This window comes from Microdochium trichocladiopsis, assembly GCF_020744255.1.
Source record: "Microdochium trichocladiopsis strain MPI-CAGE-CH-0230 chromosome Unknown B0I36scaffold_10, whole genome shotgun sequence".
Taxonomy (NCBI): Eukaryota; Fungi; Ascomycota; class Sordariomycetes; order Xylariales; family Microdochiaceae; genus Microdochium; species Microdochium trichocladiopsis.
In genome coordinates, this window is record NW_025763553.1 from 1,579,794 (window position 1) to 1,597,029 (window position 17,236).

General features: G+C 56.4%; 4 protein-coding genes across 4 annotated transcripts; 2 read left to right on the plus strand and 2 right to left on the minus strand.

Moving 5' to 3' along the window:
* Positions 1–539: 539 nt before the first annotated feature.
* Positions 540–3,307, plus strand: B0I36DRAFT_29947 (uncharacterized protein). Its single transcript, XM_046151980.1, has 6 exons — positions 540–723; positions 801–877; positions 943–1,112; positions 1,184–1,561; positions 1,615–2,629; positions 2,694–3,307. The coding sequence occupies exons 1-6, from the start codon at positions 673–675 to the stop codon at positions 3,235–3,237; spliced, it is 2,235 nt and encodes a 744-aa protein (XP_046007402.1). The 5' UTR covers positions 540–672; the 3' UTR covers positions 3,238–3,307.
* On the minus strand, positions 3,268–4,354 carry B0I36DRAFT_367634 (Alpha/Beta hydrolase protein; the record flags this gene model as incomplete). Its single annotated transcript, XM_046159504.1, has 3 exons — positions 3,268–3,819; positions 3,878–4,244; positions 4,311–4,354. The coding sequence occupies 3 exons, from the start codon at positions 4,352–4,354 to the stop codon at positions 3,268–3,270; spliced, it is 963 nt and encodes a 320-aa protein (XP_046007403.1).
* Positions 4,355–4,970: 616 nt separating this feature from the next.
* On the plus strand, positions 4,971–6,607 carry B0I36DRAFT_377165 (TfdA family taurine catabolism dioxygenase TauD; the record flags this gene model as incomplete). The annotated part of the gene is made up of 5 exons (XM_046160528.1): positions 4,971–5,266; positions 5,383–5,699; positions 5,779–6,151; positions 6,306–6,405; positions 6,530–6,607. 5 exons carry the CDS (start codon positions 4,971–4,973, stop codon positions 6,605–6,607), a joined length of 1,164 nt encoding a protein of 387 aa, XP_046007404.1.
* Positions 6,608–7,842: 1,235 nt separating this feature from the next.
* On the minus strand, positions 7,843–8,693 carry B0I36DRAFT_353893 (uncharacterized protein; the record flags this gene model as incomplete). The annotated part of the gene is made up of 3 exons (XM_046157248.1): positions 7,843–8,090; positions 8,288–8,405; positions 8,514–8,693. 3 exons carry the CDS (start codon positions 8,691–8,693, stop codon positions 7,843–7,845), a joined length of 546 nt encoding a protein of 181 aa, XP_046007405.1.
* Positions 8,694–17,236: the final 8,543 nt, after the last annotated feature.

A 17,236-nucleotide genomic window follows, 5' to 3' on the forward strand; every position in this document is an offset into this window, starting at 1 on the left:
GGCGGAACCAGTGCTGATGCCGTCCACCGCCGATCACGAAGGGGATGAGGCGGGTGCCTTATATCAATAATTGGCCGTAGGGCTCCATCTCGGCCTAGGTGCGGGAGTCCCGAGCATCGCCCACGTTGCTGGGCCAGACCCTACCTGGCGAGATAGGCATGCGAGCCGCCCGTGCATGGCTCGGCAGTCGAGCGAGCCTGGCGGCTGGGTGTTATCGACGCGATGGGATGGGGGTGCAGGGTTTGGTCGTTGCTGGCTGTCGTGCTGGGGAGGGCACAGCTACAGCGGCCGATCCGCTGCGTCTTAGTGGCAAGATAAGCACAGTGGGTTCCCCCGTCGGCAGGCTCCGCAGGAGGAGGGGCGGCCACTAGGCTGCGCACTCTAGGGCGGCAGCCACGACCGGGCCACTGCTCCCGCTTATCGCGGTGCAGCCCATCCCAGGGTCCAGGCGAGCCTCGTCATCCAGTCCAATCAAGCTGCTGCTGATTATCCTACTGTGACTATCCCATGGGTCCCTCTCCTCTCTCCCCATGGGGCCTCCCTGCACTGCTGGACCTCGCCCGAGGTCTTGTGCCTGTCCATCACATCACGTCTTCTTGCCCTTCCCGCCACATGCCTCTCGACCTGTGGGTGTAATCCACACCACGACGACCTCAATTGCCTTCGCCCGAGATGGCCCATCAAGTTGCGGTTGCCACTGAGGGCACGCCAGTAAGAGCCAAGGTAAGGGAAACATTGCCCTGGCCCATGGTAGTTTCTCGACCCAGGCAGGGTCCCTAACACGAGATGGCCATCACCAGAACTCATGCTGGCCGTGTCGTCAACGCAAGGTCAAATGCTCCAGAAATCCAATTCCTTGCAAGAACTGCATCAGACGGTGATTATGCCCTCGCTTCTTTGTGATACCCTGTGCCTTCTCGCTCTCGTTCTAACGCCAGCCAGTGGTGAACAATCTGCGTGTGTGGTCGACTTCGAGTCTCGTCCGAGACCACCCATCCTAAGAGCCGCTGGTGGTGCTGCCTCACCAGAGAATCACGAGCTCATACTGCTTCGACGAAAAGTGCTAGAGTTGGAAAACGAGTTACAAGGCCACAAGAGCCCGTCCTACCACTGTAAGCCAGCCCACGCTGGCGCTTCAACCCTTGGTCCGGGAAGGTCAAGGCACTGATGTTATGCTTTGCAGCTTCACCAATCCCCAATGAATCGCCAACCATGCGGCGGGCTGTGGCTCCTGAACCAGCAGCGCCCGCACCGGCCGACGATGATTGTGCCTCCCAGGGATCAGATGCCCTTATAGTGGAGGATGCTGCATCCATTCTCGAGTTCCTAGCTTGGGGTCGCCAAAAGAATCCGGACTATCACAGGCTCGCCAGCCCCGAAGCTACCAGAGGCGGCATCCCAGGAGACATACAGGAGGAATCGACTGGACTGGACGACGATTCTTTGGGTTCTCTGCAGATGCTGTTGCCCAGTCAACGACAAGTGTGGCAGCTTGTCGACTATTCCGACAATAATCTGCTCTGGTTCCATGGCTCGTACATGCCTCGGCAATTTAGAACAGGTCAGTAATTCGTTTATTGAGCATGCAGATCCAAAGGCTGACTGGCTCCGCAGAACTGAGGGAGTTCTATGCCAAAGCAGGCGGCACCATAACCGACAGGCGCATCGACTTGCAATGGGTCTCACTCCTCTTTAGCATCTTGACGGGCAGCCTTCTGTGTGCGCCACGAAGTCAGACAGGTGCGTGGGGTTTCCGCGCAAATGAGCAGGCCTTCCTCAGCCAGAAGTGGTCGAGCGCAGTCATGACCCTCCTGCACAAGGCGGCGTATACAGCCAACCACTCCATCTACTCCGTGCAAGCCATAACGACGATGACAATGTCGGCTCATCTGCTCGGACAATCAAACATGCAATCTATACATCTCGCAGCCGCAGTACGCATCGCCCAAGCTCTGGGTTTGCATCAATTGACCTCAGAGCGGAAGGGCGTGGACCCTGCGACAACCGAGCTGGGTCGTCGTGTATGGCAACAGCTTTGTAGCCAAGACTGGTTCAATATTCCATTCTCGGAGACTTACCTTATCAACCCCCTCTACTCGAAATCCGACCCTCCAGTCAACTGCTTTGACGACGGGAAATTTACACCACTTCCAGAATCTGTCGCGACGCCAGAGTCATACACTCGGTTCTTGGCCAAGATCGCAGCTTTAATGCCCCACCTTCTAGATGACATGACAAGCTGCAACACGACTTACTCAAGATACCATCGTGTCCTGGCCTGGGACAAACAGCTCCGGGCAATGGCTTCCGAGAGGCCGCCAATGCTCTCGAACCAGCCCATAGAGCAGGGGTGGCCTTCCTACACTGAATGGGCAAGACGCTCACTGGCCATATCGTCTTCCCACAAGATCATCATGGTGCATCGGTCTTTTCTCTCCGAAAGCTTTAGAAATCCCCATTTCGAGTTTACACGACGCACGTGTATTGCCGCTTCCAAGACAATCATCAAGGAATTCAAGATCGCCTTAGACGACGCGGGCATGCCCACATTTTGGACATACCAAGCTTTTGCTGTAGCGGCCTGTATTATCCTGCTGCTAGACGTGTTCCATCGGCGTCCGGAAGAGAGGTCAGTTCTGCTGAGCTGCATACACTGAGCTCACACCTGTGCTGACATCATTTGACACTGGCAGGGAATGCATTGAGCACACAAGCCTGGTTCGGGAAACCATTACTCTACTGCACAGCTGTCATAACAGCATGATTGCTAGCCGCGGTGTCAAACTTCTTTCTGCGCTCCTTCAGAACAGTACCAACACCCGACCTCGAAGCTCATCGACCTCTGCGGCCGCTGTCAACCCTAAGAAGCGTAATCATGAGGATGACCGTGTTAGCATTGCAAGTGAACGAGCTCCGAAACGAGGTCCAGGCTTTGATATGGCTGCATTTCTCGAAGAATTTCACAGGAACAACACTTCTGAGGTAGCATCGCGAGCGGCCCCAAGTACATCTGCGCCTTGTCTGGTGCGTGCCAATAATGCTGCACGGGTCTCGATCAATGCTTCCGACGTCGCTGGCGTTGATATCTCAACAAACATTCAAGAATCGCTTGACGCCGAGGCTCAGTTCGCGTTCATGGACACAATTACCCGCCAAATGCCGATGGCTGGCGCAGACCAGATGAACAGCTTCGAGAATCTGCTTTACTTGGCGAGCCATGACTTTTCGATAATATGAATTATATTGATGTCTATTCGCTCGCAACTATCACATCGGAGCTGCGATCTGCTCCAGCAGTTTTGTCATGGCCGCAACAACAGGTTCAATGTCGTCGATGATCGGCTGATGGCCACCCTTGACTACCTCGACACGAGCGCTACCACCGAGTAGTTTGCTGAGGCCCTCCGATCTCTCGACTGGGCTGATGACGTCCAAGTCTCCGGCAATGAAAGTAACAGGGCATTTGATCTGCGCATAGTCTGGATCCTTGTGCTCTTCGCCAACAATGGCCTCGCAGGTCTGGGCGTAAGCCTCTGGGTCTGCTGCTGCTACTTCGTCGTACACGGCCTGCCTGTTCGCTGGAGGGACGACTCGCTGCTCGTCGCTGGGGAAATTTCCAATCGACGCGCCCTTGGCAACGGCCTCGATGCCCTCGGTGCGCGTCTTTGTGGCGGTGTCGAGCATCCGTTGGCGGACTGCGGGAATGTGCGAGGCGGACCTGCCGGCACCGAGCAAAAACATGCCGCCGACTTTTGCGGGGAATTGTGCAGCGAAGTGCAAGCCGACAATGCTGCCGAGGGAGTGTCCGAAGATGATGACCTGGAGCGCATGCCATCAGCGATTTTATAACCCCGAGGTTATCTGTTAATGGTCTTACCTTGTCATCCTCTGTTCCATGGCTGGACTGGATGTGCTGTACGAGAGCCTGGAGATCGGCCACCAGCCCAGGGATTGTCACCGTCTGGGTGGTATTTCTCGGGGTCTTGCCGTAACCAGGGAAGTCGACAATGACGGTGTTGTAAGACTGTGGGATATGCGGGAGCAGAGGCAGAAAGGTCTTTGAGGAGCCACCAAGGCCGTGCATGCAGATGATGAGGGGGCCGTTGGCATTGCCGGACTGCAGGTAGTGCGTCTGCGTGCCTGATGGCGTGGTGAATGTATCTAATGACGGCGACATGTTGTTTCGGTGGCTGTGACGAGGCAGGATGAGATTCAAACCGTCTGCACTTTGGTGTGTTGACCGACTAGCAGAAGACTAAGTGTAACAAGCAACAAGTTCGTTCTACACCTAAGAAAAGAAGTCTAGTTACAATCGGTGCTCGGCGAGGGAGGGGCCGGGAGGAGGATCTGACATTGTCCACGACCAAAAAGCTGCTACCGCGAACCCGCCGGGCTCGGGCGAGGAGCCATGACAATTCGCCTTACGTAGTAGTGTAGCGCAGTGCTGGGCGGTTGTGCCCGGCCGATACGATCCGCTTGGACGCTCCGAGTGCCCGGCTCCGCAACTCGGCGAGCTACTGGACCCGGCGCCGATTGCCCATATCATGAGGCTCCACATCTCGGCCGAGCGCTCCCCCGCAGGCCTCGTGCTGGCCACCGATTCGCTGGATAGCCTCGTCCTGAAGTCAAGACTACCATGCTGATATCCCTCACGGGCTCGGGCGAACTGGATGATATGCGCGGCTTATTGGGGATTGGCGAATCGGGATTGGAGCGGAACGATCCCTATGGCTGTTTTAGGCATGCTGGAAAAGTCACGATTGTGGTGTTGCTAGTCTGCGGTACGGGCTTGAGATACCTCGATATAACTCGGGCAAGATTGTGTCCTTTCCGACCCACCCGTTCTTGGCTAGAAGGTGCTGAATGAGAGATACTGGGAGAAGCGCGGTACATCACGATCTCGAGTAGCCTATCCTCGTCTGCTCTGCCGTTCACCAGTTGCCACATACCCTTAGACGACTTGCCCAACCATGACGATAACAGCCACGACAACTGAGGAGGAGGCTCCGGGCCTGCACCTCAGAGCTTCCCACGTTGCCTTTGAGCTGCCGCACGCCGAGCACACGACGGGCACCGTCCAGCCCATCGAGCATGCCGCCGGCAGCGCCGTCGACTTTGGGGCCGAGGTGTACGGCATCGACCTCAACAACTTCACCGATGCCGACTTTGCCTTCATCTCGGACGCCCTGCACTGGCACAAGCTTCTCGTCTTCAAGCAGCAGCCACGCATGCTCGAGCCGCACCAGCAGTACCGCCTGACCTCGAGGTAAGTGCCGGCCTGGCAACGTGGCTAGTCGTCTTTTCCTTCCCACATGACGATGACGACGACGATACCGGGTACACCCAATACTTACTTACGCACCATGCAAACAAAAACAACAGCTTCGACCCTGACGAGAAGACGGGCGGCTTCGCCCACGGCGCAGACCCGTACCTGACGTCGCACAACGGCGTCGACATCTACGGCATCCCCAAGCGGCCCTCGATCCCCGAGCAGCCGCAGGTGCACATCCTCGGCCGCGGGCCCTTGCCCGAGAACCACTACGGCTTCCCTCCGGGCTTCGAGGTCCAGGGCATCGACCACACCGAGTTCCACCTGCCGCCGCACATTCCCGCCGAGGAGCGCGAGGCCGGCGCCTCGCGCTTCTACCAGTGGCACTGGGACGGCTCGCTGTACAAGATCCCCCCCCTCGCGTCGGGTGCCTGCTCGCGGTGCGCACGCCCAAGGGCCCCGACGTCACGGTGCGCTGGGAGGACGGCTCGGGCACTGAGATGAAGATCGCTCCGGGGGCTACCGCCATGGTCGCCGGGTCCGCGCGCTGGCCTTGCTCGACGGCCCAACCCGCGCGGTCGTCGAGAACTCGCGCATCGAGTACGCCCCGCACGCGTTTGTCTGGATGAGCACCGCGCGCAGTACGCGCCTGGGCCACCTGCTCGAGACCGAGGGGCTCGAGGTCCCGCTGGACAAGCTCCCGTCCTGGAGCAAGGAGCATGTCTGCGTGTACCCGATGGTCTGGACCAACCCGGTCACCGGCGAGAAGAGCCTCCAGGTCCACGGCCAGGGCGCGTTCAAGCTGTACTTGAAGGACGGGCCGGACGCGGAGGAGAGGGTCGTCGATGACTTGGGGGAGGTCCGCGCTTTTATGGACAAGTAAGTGTTCTTATTCTTCTTCTCGCCTCTTGTTTTTTCTTCAATCGAGTTTTGTTAGGGCTGGTTCAAACCGGCGCCCCGATCTTGTGGCGTGGGTTAATGGAAAGAGAGCCATATTGGGACATTGTCGCTAACGTGGAACTTTTGCAATCAGGATCATGAAGCCCGTCCTCCAGCCCGAGAACATCTACGCACACCCCCACCAGGAGCAGGACGTCATCCTGTGGTACAACAGGGCGTTGTGGCACAGCATTGTGAGTATATCGATCCATGTGCTTCTCCCTCCCTCCCTCCTTCGGTCCAGGAAAGCTGGGCAAGACCTTCAAACGTTTTCGTCTTTAAATATATGATGCTGACATGAGATATTGCTCGTTACAGACCGAGTTCCCAAAGTCCTACGGACCCAGGGTGATGCACCAGTGCAATATTGCCGCGTCGGACCACCCCTCCGGATAGACCAAGTGGAAAGAAATGGCACACAAAAGTCTGGGTTTATTAGCAGCATCATGAATAAAACGAACAGCGCCTCCGTGATCGCAACCGCACTTGCTTCATTGCGGACTCGAGTTTGGCAGTACCTGGCAAGACTAATGTGAAAATAATGGTGATCAGTGGTGATTTGTAGCTTGGAAGCAAACATTGGATCCGACAAACTCCAACACACAGGATCAGCACGCGGCCTGTCCGTTTAGCTGGGCAGCGTCACGGAAATACAGGCCTCTTGCATCCAAGGAGAGCCTGTCCACAGAATTGACATCGTGATTGAAGACTTGTCATGGGGACACATGTCTACGCGTTCGCTGATCAAGGAGAGAACGGCAACATCTTGTCGTCGACACGGGACGGACGGCACCAAGGACGAAGAGCTAGACCTGCTGGGCCCGTCTGATTTCACAACTTGCTCGATGAGATCTTGCGCCGGACCGTTTGATGCTACGCCTGTCTAACATGTCTGGCAGTGGCGGGTACAAATTTGTGCCTTGGGAGTCAAGCACGGTGTCAATATCGCTTGTTTCTTTTTTGTTGTTGCCATTGCAGTGGATGCTGTCCACCTCTTCTCCTTGGTCAGAATTGGCTTTCCTTGTCTCCCGAGGATTCGATATTTTATGAGTTTGCCCATATGAAGGACTCTAATCACGTCGTCGTCCCAACGCGACATTTTATATAGTACTGGATAACTTCATCAATGCCTTGTGGTGTAAGGCTTTGCAATATGTAACTACCTGGGTATGCAGCTGAGATTGAAGAACAAGAGCTGGATATGGAAGAGGAAATGCAGGGCAGATTCCAATGAAATAAAACCACCTTCTTCAACGTCTGCCAAAGAACGACTGATTGCACGAACAAGTTCTTGAACTGCTGTTCTCGCGGGTGGTCATTTAGATTGAGGTCAAGCCGTCCAGTAATGGCCGCTCGTTTCATGAGAGAACTTGTCCTTGCGGAATGAGCTGTCAGGTGCCAGAGCAATGCATAAAACGACGACTGGCAGAATAATCGAGAGACAGAGCATGATTGTAACATAGAGCGTGACACAGAGCGTGACCACGGATAGGGAAGCACACCAAGACCCCCGACTTTCATGCGCCTGGGCTTGATATGCGTGCGCAGCCTGGCCCTCGATTTGCTCAGGTCCCGAAGGTCATGCTATGCAGCGACAAAACCCTTCTCAATCTTGAATCTTCAGAAGCGATTTACGATAGTGAAGTACGTAACGTCGTCCCAATAGCGATTTGTGTACTGTCTTCAAACTCTGGTCGAGAAGCTGGACTTGGTTCTATGTAGCTCGCATCGCTTGTGCCATCGAACCACTTGCGCCAGGAAACTTGCAAGTCTTCAAAGCTGCCGGAATTTGCCGGTCTTCGATAACCGCGTCCCTCTGGATGCAACTCCCGCAGGCGCATGGAAAGGCGCACCTCATGCAGCGTTGATTGATCCTCAACTTTACATCGTACCATCCCGAGATCCGCCACGACCTGATTCCTTCAGAGGGGTCGCACTACAGCGGAGGATGCAATGCAACCTCGGGGGACCCCCGGCACCGATGTGTCTTGCAGGTTTTGATACTGCAGCGACACACCCCCTTGACAACAGGTCTATGCAGGAGAAACATGCTGTACTGTCTCTGCCATGCATTACTATGCCTCGGCGGAGGATTTTGCCATTGTCCGTGAGCAGAAGAGGAAGGAGGACATCGGCCAGATCTTGGGTCTCCACCTTGGAGGGACATGGCCAACGTCACACTACAGAGACACATCTGCCATGGTACAGTACAGATGTTGCAGGCCGCAATGTCGTCGGCGCGGCGGCAAGTGCGCTGTCGACACGGGGCAATCGCTGCTGCTCAGCCACTTCGCTCGCATACTTTAACTTTGGGATCAGATACAGTAATCATAAGTTCGGCAGATGGAGCTGGCTTCACAACGGTCAAGGCACGACTCACGACATTAGTGGCTGACAAGGAGGCAGACATGACTACCGGAAAGCCACGACGTTGATGGCGCTCACTATGCTCAGTCGCACCATAGCGTTCGCCGTCAGTCATTGTCTGACTCGGCGACCGACCACGAGGTCAAGAAGCCACGCGGCACAGACCACGGAATTGTGGGACTTTGTGAACAACACAGCTCATGAAGCCATTTTGACGCTGTAGTAGCAGAATGGTCCCTGTGGCGCTATTTCGTCTCCTCTTTTCCACAATTATCCATGACGGCCAATGCGATCACATTGTCCTATCACCCCCCGTGTGACCACGACCAGGGATGAGGTTGCAAAAGTCATTGTCGCCAGATGATCAAAACCCCCCCACTGTGCGCCTACACAAGCACCGGCAAGTACTGTAGTCCGTGGGCCAGTGGTCTGATGCTCGGACAGTGGACGACGATCATCGTTGTGGATTTATGACCCATGAGGGGGCCCACGGCGGCTGCTTATGCTTCTGCCTTTCACGTCAGATGCTCAGGGCCCGCCACCGCAGGATACCTACTGACGATGGCTTACCTCCCGACGCCTGACGCCTCAGTAACGTCATACTGCCCACCGCGGCTTATTCACCGGCGCGCGACACCAATAGCGAAAGCCATTCCCCCACCGTGGTCCCAACAACTCAAGCCGGCGCCTCTCGGCAGTCCTGTCGTGAGCTCGGGCGGCGCCCAAAGTGGGCAAGGAGCAACAGTAAACGGTGGCACTGACAAACTCCCTCCGTCCTGTGAGCTTCAAAAGATACCCGCCGCGCGCCGCGCTCGGCCGGGACAAGCCAGCACTGGTTGCGCGCGCCACCGGGGGTTGCGAGTAGACCGAGTGGTCTGTGGACGATAGGTGAATCAGTCAGCGGCTGCTTAGGCCCTGCTTCGCCCCATCACGGCGGCGCACGGTGGCTTGTCGTGATTTGCGACCAAGGCGGAGCTATGGCGCCCAACGATCCCACTTTGGGCGATCTCTTAGCTCGGCGGGCGGAGCCAGAGAAGCCCTTCTAGAAGACTGGAGCGAGCAATTCCAAGCATCGAGATCTTCGAACTTTCTGGTAGGGCTCCACTATACGATCTGCCGCGATCTCTGAATTGTCTTGAGACAAAAAGGGCCTCTTGCGCGGTTTTGTCATTCGTGTCGCGCGGGAATGCCGACACGCTTCGGGGGGCCGGTTACGGAGGAAAGTCAAGAGCAGAATGGAACATTTCTAGCCCCGTTCCCTTCTTTTGACTGACTCAAACGAAGGGGCTCCATTTCTACAGACCACTAGCAATCCGTTCTACGCCTAACGGGACTTGTCTAGACGCCAGTACCTCGCGCCGCCGGTCCTGGGACTTATGCACGTCTGACACGCCCCGTAGCGCCCTGACTACAATGATTCCGTCCCAGAAACGTAGTTTACGACGTCGATCCCTTTGATTTCACACGAGTCAAAAAAAGCACGCCGTTAGAGAAGGGTCCTTGGATTGCGATGGTTCCTCGATTGTGCGGTACGCCATTGTGCAGCGCGATCGAACTTGGCGAAACGGCAAAGAAGGGACCCTGTGACTGGCGCCTTGAACGCTACTGTAATAGCATCCCTCTAGGGAGGAGCCGGGCGTCGCGTTTTGGTGGCAGGCAGCCGATGTTTCCCCCCTGAAGATCTTGCACACGACACTTCATGACCCGTGTGCATGTGGTGGATTCCGTGGGTCTATTCTCGTCAGTCTGCTACTCTTATGGTAGTAGAGCAGTTGAAGGCGGCTTGCGGGACCGCACTGTTTGTCAGTAGCATGACGACGCTTTAGGTGGGAATCATGGCTTCGGTCACATCATAGACACTACGCTAATTCCTGCACTGTGGCATCACGAGAATGCGCGCCGTGATTCAGAGAGAGCTCCACTGACAGTTCATTGTGGACTACGACATATCAGCCTTCCCGCTTGGCCCGGGGCAGGGCGTGATGAGCGTGAGTAGCCAGGCCAGTGATGGCCACATACCTTGCTTGCCTCCATGATGCCTACCACGCCGCGTGATCACCCGGTGGGTTCGGCTCTTTTCATGTGGTGCCCCGTGAAAGTCCAGAGCACAGCCTCGGATCCGGCCGTGCACTTTTTCACCGCTCCAGAACGACGACAGAGGAATCCCCATCAGCTCACCGCGTGATCCTGACGTCGTTGCGTGGACAGAACCCGAGCGCCGGGTATTCTGCGCATGGTCGCCCTCGGTGTCGAGGGAGGAAGATGCACACCCCCTTCCCAAGGGAACCAAGAGCTCGGTGAGCATGCCTCGGCAAGTGCCGAAACAAGAAGGCCTCCTCTGGAAGCACAAGATCCCCTCAAGAGCCAGCATCAGTTTGGCTCCTTCCCCGATCAGCAAAGTCCCTTAAGGAGCCAGATCGTGGTTGTTGGAATGGTACCCACGGACTGTGGATTCTCGATGTTCTTTTTTTGCATATGCCGGCAGTTCGTGAGGAATACCGGGGTGCATGGGGGGCACCGCAGATCCTGCTATCATGCTCGGCATCTGGGCTTGCTTGGTCACTTCTTGCGTAGGATTGTCACAGAGAGAGCGAGTGAGACGAACCGGCTTCCTGCAGAAGAAGGTCAGCGTCGCTTTTCTCAACCGGCGGCAGCGGCTCGTCGTTCTTTCTTCGCATGTGTGTCCATCGGGCGATCTCCCGAATGCCCTCGTACATCCAACTGGACGCAATCGGCAATTGTGTCGTTGCCATGGTCGTCCAGACATGGTCGTTGTTGTAGACGCAGGGGTTTCCCCTTGGAAACTCAAAAATGATTCCAAGTCCCCCCCTGTTCTCCTCTGGGGAGTCTGGTCTGGTCTGGGGTCCCAGCGTCCAAACCCGCAGACTGGGGAGGGGAGGGGGGGGTCATTCTTACTGCGTACATTTGCCTGGCCACAACGTTCCGGTACGACACAAGTGACAAGGCATTACTTACGAGGGTCCTTTCTGGCCCTGGTGGTTCAGTGCCGGGGCAAAGGCTCGCAGACAGGAAGACAGAGTAGGACACCTGCCGGGACAGGAAGTTCGACTACGGCCTTGGCGACAAGGGGGGCCAAGGGCGTATGCGCATTGGACAGCGGTTGCAAGACTCTCATGATATGCGGCCTCATGCCCGCGGACACTGGGGGTCTTTCAGGCACATACAGTACCGCCCTGTCTCTATCGCGTCCAGCATGCTGACGGAATTAAGATATCGTAAAGGGGCCAAGCAGCCGAATTCACATTTCGTCCCGTCTTGTCACCGAGGTGGTGGTAACCAGTGCTGGCAGACGAGGGGTTGCAGGCTGTCATTCCGAGTGTCCCGAAGACCCCTGCCTCTGGAGTCAGCGAGGCCAGGGGGGTTCCGCAACGCAGAGGAAACCTTGTTCATGTCGTCAATGCAACCGTGATTGCGCCCGATGAGTTGGGACGAGACAAGTGCCGGCAGTCTCTAATTGAAAAGCATGTGAGCTCTGCGACAGGGCTCTCCGGGGGGAATCGGGGAAAGGGGCAATCGAGTTGGTTTCTGAGCAAGTATCGTCATATGCTTTCGCCATGATCCATGCATCACTCACACTCTCACACTCACACGCACAAAGTGCTTTTGCAGTATCGAGGAATTGAATCGCAACAGGTCGCCAGCAGCATAATGCAGAGAGAGACATGCCAGGGGGCCGGCGCCTTGGCAGGACAATACGGCCAACACCTGAGCGTCTTGATTTATTGCGCGGTTTCTGCTCCGAGGTCGCGCATTGTTGCGCTGCAACACACGCTGCATCACACTCGAATCCTTCTTCCATGGAGCGCACATATCGTAACTCGTTGCGAGGTTGACCCTGAGTGGTTGGCAGTCACTAATGAGCCGCTAACAGTGGACAACCAGGGTTGGTGGACAGGCAGTTGAGTGATTGGCTGTCGGAACACAGCGGCCTTTAGTTGCAACCAGGAACTTTTTTACGGCATATGCAGATCGCTCTTGGTATATCCCAAATGCGACGACGCAAATATCATCAACAACCAAAGACAATGCACAGACAGGCACCGGGAAGAGACTCCTTCCATCACAACTTGAGAGATATGGACCCTCCTGTATCAATGCCTCGTTGGCCGCCCCATCGGCGCAGCAAAGTCGACAACTGTCCAGGTTGTCATTTCTTCTTCGCATGCGCCGCGTGCACAAGTCCGGTCAGGGCGCCCAGGCCACCTTTGGGAGCAAAGTCCCAAAGATCGAAACCTATTGTTACCTCAATTTCGCCTTGTCCGACGGGCAACCCCGAGCAAGAGCGCGGTGTGTATGACCTTGAATGGACATCGGCGATCGTATCATCCTTAGTTAGGACGAGCAGAATTCTCCCAAAATGCTCGTGCTCGTCCATGCTAGGCATTATCAGCACACGGACGTGTGTAACGACCGGGACCTTATCGAAAGTCACAGTTCGGAAGATCCCCGTCGTCGTCCTCCTCCTCCTCCTCCTCCTCCTCCTCCTCCTCCTCCTCCTCGGGGCCGACGAAGTCCCACGGGACGAGCGGCTAGGCGTGCCCGTGGCATCGTCTGAGCTATAGACGTCTTCCGTTCGGGGTGAGTGGACGGACGGATTGTTTTCCGTCATGGCGCTTGGAGCGAGTCGTTAGCATCTTCCATCCCGGAGGACTCATGAGAGAGCTGTCGTTTGACGCCAGTGTTACCCGATGGCACGACGGGGCGGCTAGGACTGCAGAGGCTCTAATGACTTGCCTCACGGATTGATATGGCGGCGCCCGGAAAGCCAGCGAGCGAAAGAGCACGGAGAAAGAACAAAGCGGCTCCACCTCGACCCGAGTCGGGCCCGGGTGCGGGTGCGCTGGATCCTAGGGCCGGTGCGGCCGGCGGCCGTGGCTTTCATTGATTCGCCTTTGTGTTTCTTGTCCAGCGCTACTGTACCACCAGCCAGCGGCCGGCCATGGTGGGAGATTTCCACTGAATTGAAATGAGGCGGCAGCCACCACCACCCAATAGCTTGCTTGTCGATGCAGCCACCTGGGAATCTTCTACAGCCCTGCGGCTGCAAACAATGAGATTCTGCGTTTCTTCTGGGCGCGCGCTAAGAAGAAGGGGGGTTTGCTCGCTGATGTTTGGGTTGGATCGATCGATCATCTGCATAAGCCTCGCAGGCTAGCCCTCGCGATCGTGGTAAAGGCTGAGAACAGGGCGGACCACGCCGCAGCAAAGCCTAAATGGCAACCCTGCATGCTTACGACGGTCGGTGGCCCGGTGCTAGAGGAACAGACTATTGGCCGCCCGGGAGATCAAGCTTGCGGAAAGCAGCGTAGTTAGTGCTCCTCTGCCCGGGCAGCGCGCACACCTGTGAACTTCGGTGAGGATCTAGGCCAGGGTCTTTTTTTAACGCGGGAGGTGCGGCGGGAGTTGGAGTAATCGGCTCCCGACACTCCGGTCTTCCTGCGTGTCGGATCAGATACAACGTCTGGGTAGAGTGAGGGCAGAAGTACGACTCAACAACAGGCAGATGGCCTGAAGGCGCCGCGCATGCTGAGCACAAAGCGTGGTGACACAATGCACACAAACATGTCATGTTCCCGGCTCACTAACAATGTCCACCTCGGCACGACATGACGTCCGTCTCGTGGGCCTTCGGCACGAGGACGTTGCGTACAGCTCTCCACTTCACTGGCCAGGACTCTACTGGGAGCGGGCGGGCCCACCACTGCTGCTGGGACCAAGAAAGGGTCGCCGGCTTAGACGCGGCTATCAAAGGGACAGGATGGATCACGAACCACAATGCAAAGCGGGACCAGCGAGCTGTGGAAACCTCGCCTCGAGAACTATTTTTGACGTGACAACTGCCCAACAACAACTAGTGGGCGGGCCAATGGACAAGCATGCCCCTGGCACGCTGCCGAAGCCATATTAGAAGTTGTTTTAGCTTGGTTGTCGTCAATGGAACCCCCACGGCTCTTGGTTGCCGGACACAGGGGTGACAAAGGAAAGAGCCTCATCTGGACTGCCCACGGGACGCCGATCGTCCACGTCCGTCCGGCACAGACACGGAGAATCGCCCGGTAATCAGCGTCCAAATCGGCGATTGCTGTCGTCGAGAACCTTGGCAGGGGGGAAAATGGTCCAAGGAGGAGTGAAGACCCAGGTTGAACAGCCCATTGCCGTTGTCTGTGTCCGAAGGCTTTTGCCGGCATGTCAGGAAACGGGAATGGATCTTCTGGTGGTGTCTTGTCTCGTTGAAAGACGTTTGTCAATGCCGAAGTCTGGGCGGGCCGAAGTGTCTAGGTCCTTGAAGCCACAAAGCCACAACAGCGAACAAGGGAGACAAGGGGATGACGGGAGCTGGAAAGGAAGGACTTTCCCTTTCAGGCGAGGGACGCCATGTAGACACAACCACGCAACATTTCTCGGCGGAAACATGCACGACAAGAACTTCTCAGCTCAGCCCATTCCCGACGCGATTGAACGGCGGTGGCTTGCTGGCCAGGCCGAGCTTTAGATTTTGCGGCTGGGGAGGTTTTCCGAAAGGCGGCCCCCATCGGAAAACTCCAGCACAGCGCAGCACCACATCAGAAAAACACAATGCAAGCCTCAGCGGATCCCCGAGAGAGGCACAGATGGCCCGACGGCCCCTCTCTCTCTCTCTCTCTCTCTCTCTCTCAAAGGCCAACCTTGGAAGGTTGTGCCAACAGCCGCCCGCCCCGAGGGACCAGCAACCGCCGCGCGTGTGCCACAGGAGATGGGGACAATAGCCGACAGACAGCACGAATCAGTCAGGCATCCCCATGCACGACGACTTGACTCTTGATCCCTGCGGCTTGCAACGTCCCTGCTTCTTCTTGCTCGCTCTCGTCGGCAGTGCATCGCAGGGAAATTGTCGTACGTGCATCGATCCGCCAGGGGCAGAAGGAAGAACGCACGCCCCCCTGACATGCAAGTCTACGGTCCTGCTCTCGGCGAGGCCGTCGGCATCGTCGTCAATGCAGGATTTGTTGCGTCAACGCCAAGCGGGTGCGATAAAACAACACGGCCTGAATATCGATTGGACCGGTACATGATGAAGAAAATTTTTTTTTTTTTTGTTCTCTCTCCAGCCAGCCTGCTCGTCCTTGATACGCAGGTCCCCTTTCTCCGCAGGGGCTAAGGGCATCGCCGCCGCAGACAAAGGAGACCGACGGCTATCACCCTGTCCTGTCCAGTCCAGTTTTAGCCCATGACCTGCTGCGGGCTTGCGCGCGCGGGTTTTACCCCGTATTTTATCGCGCGAGATAAAAGGCGCCGCAAATGGGGCACATTCTTGTTGTAGTTCCACACCCGGTAATCTAAATCGGGACTTTGTCGTTCTTGGTGCTGGGCACTTTTATTATCATCGTTTTGCTTCTTGCCGTTCAGCGGTTTCGGATTTCAAGAGACCCCTCCCCTGGCAGCTCAACGTTCCCCCCCGTCCCCATGTCCGCCCCATCTCCGTGTGTCGCCATCCCGCCGTCCCACTCGGGCAGAGACCCCATGAAAAAAGAGGCGAACCGGCGGGCGGGACTTTGAGCCGTGTACAACAAAAAAAGAAATTGTCGTATCATCTGCCTTAACATCATCATCCAGGAGGGTCGCACAAGGTGGCCCACTGCTCTCGAGAAGGCCAAGAAAGGTGGGCACGGGACGAAACCAGCCAGGCCCAACATGGGCTGACACAGCGAGGCGAGCTGAGCTGAACTACACAGTACATAGCAAACAATCCCTGTGTGCGCGCAAGAAACAAGCAACAGAAGGGCATCTAGACCCGAGCGCGATCGTTCTCCGGAACCAACGGGCTCAGCAACACAATAGGCAAGTGTAATATTATACAAAATCTCAGCCGCAGCGGAGGGAAGGGGGGGACCGCCAAATAGCGTTGCCCAGAACGACCCGACATCCCAACGGTCATCAAGATCGGCAGAATACCACACGGGAAGCAGCCTGCCTGCATGAGCACCCCCAATTTGACAACCAACAGCAGCAACCCCTGCCTTGGCCAATGAAGCCTCCCACACTTTGCGCAACTGCTATGCATTTTCTAGAATGAGCGCGCAATTGAAAGGGTGCATATCGAATCAAGTTGCCAGGTATTACGGAATGTGTTCTTTTCTCATTTGTGCTACTGTACCCGTGGTTTCTTGCTTGCTTTCTTGTTTGCTTGCTTGCATGCGGCCCTCTGATTTATGGAGGGGTTTATTTGCGCGGCATACATCTGCGCACAAAATCTCCCTGCCTGTCTGGGTTGAAAGGGAAGGCGCCGAGCCCGTCCGTCCTGTTGAGTCCCGCGGATACGGAGCTGGGTTATTGATTGCATGGAAAAGCGATTGCCTATCGTACGCGCCGAGCAGACTTGTCGGTCATTTCCGAGTTGGGAGTTTTGCGATGGAGGGGATGCAACGATACCGAAACTCCCGCGGAGATCGGTGTCGCGAGGCGCAAGAGGCGTCGTCATCACGAACCATCGTGCCTTTACAACCACATTCCACTGAGGCCGGTGCGCAATATCTCTCGAGTCGTGCAAAAGGCACACAAAGACCGGTGGACAAAACCCGTTGCTCTGCATGACATGATCAAAAAGTCATGGCACGTGTGTGTGTGTATGTGTGTGCGTCTCGATGTCACGATCCTTGC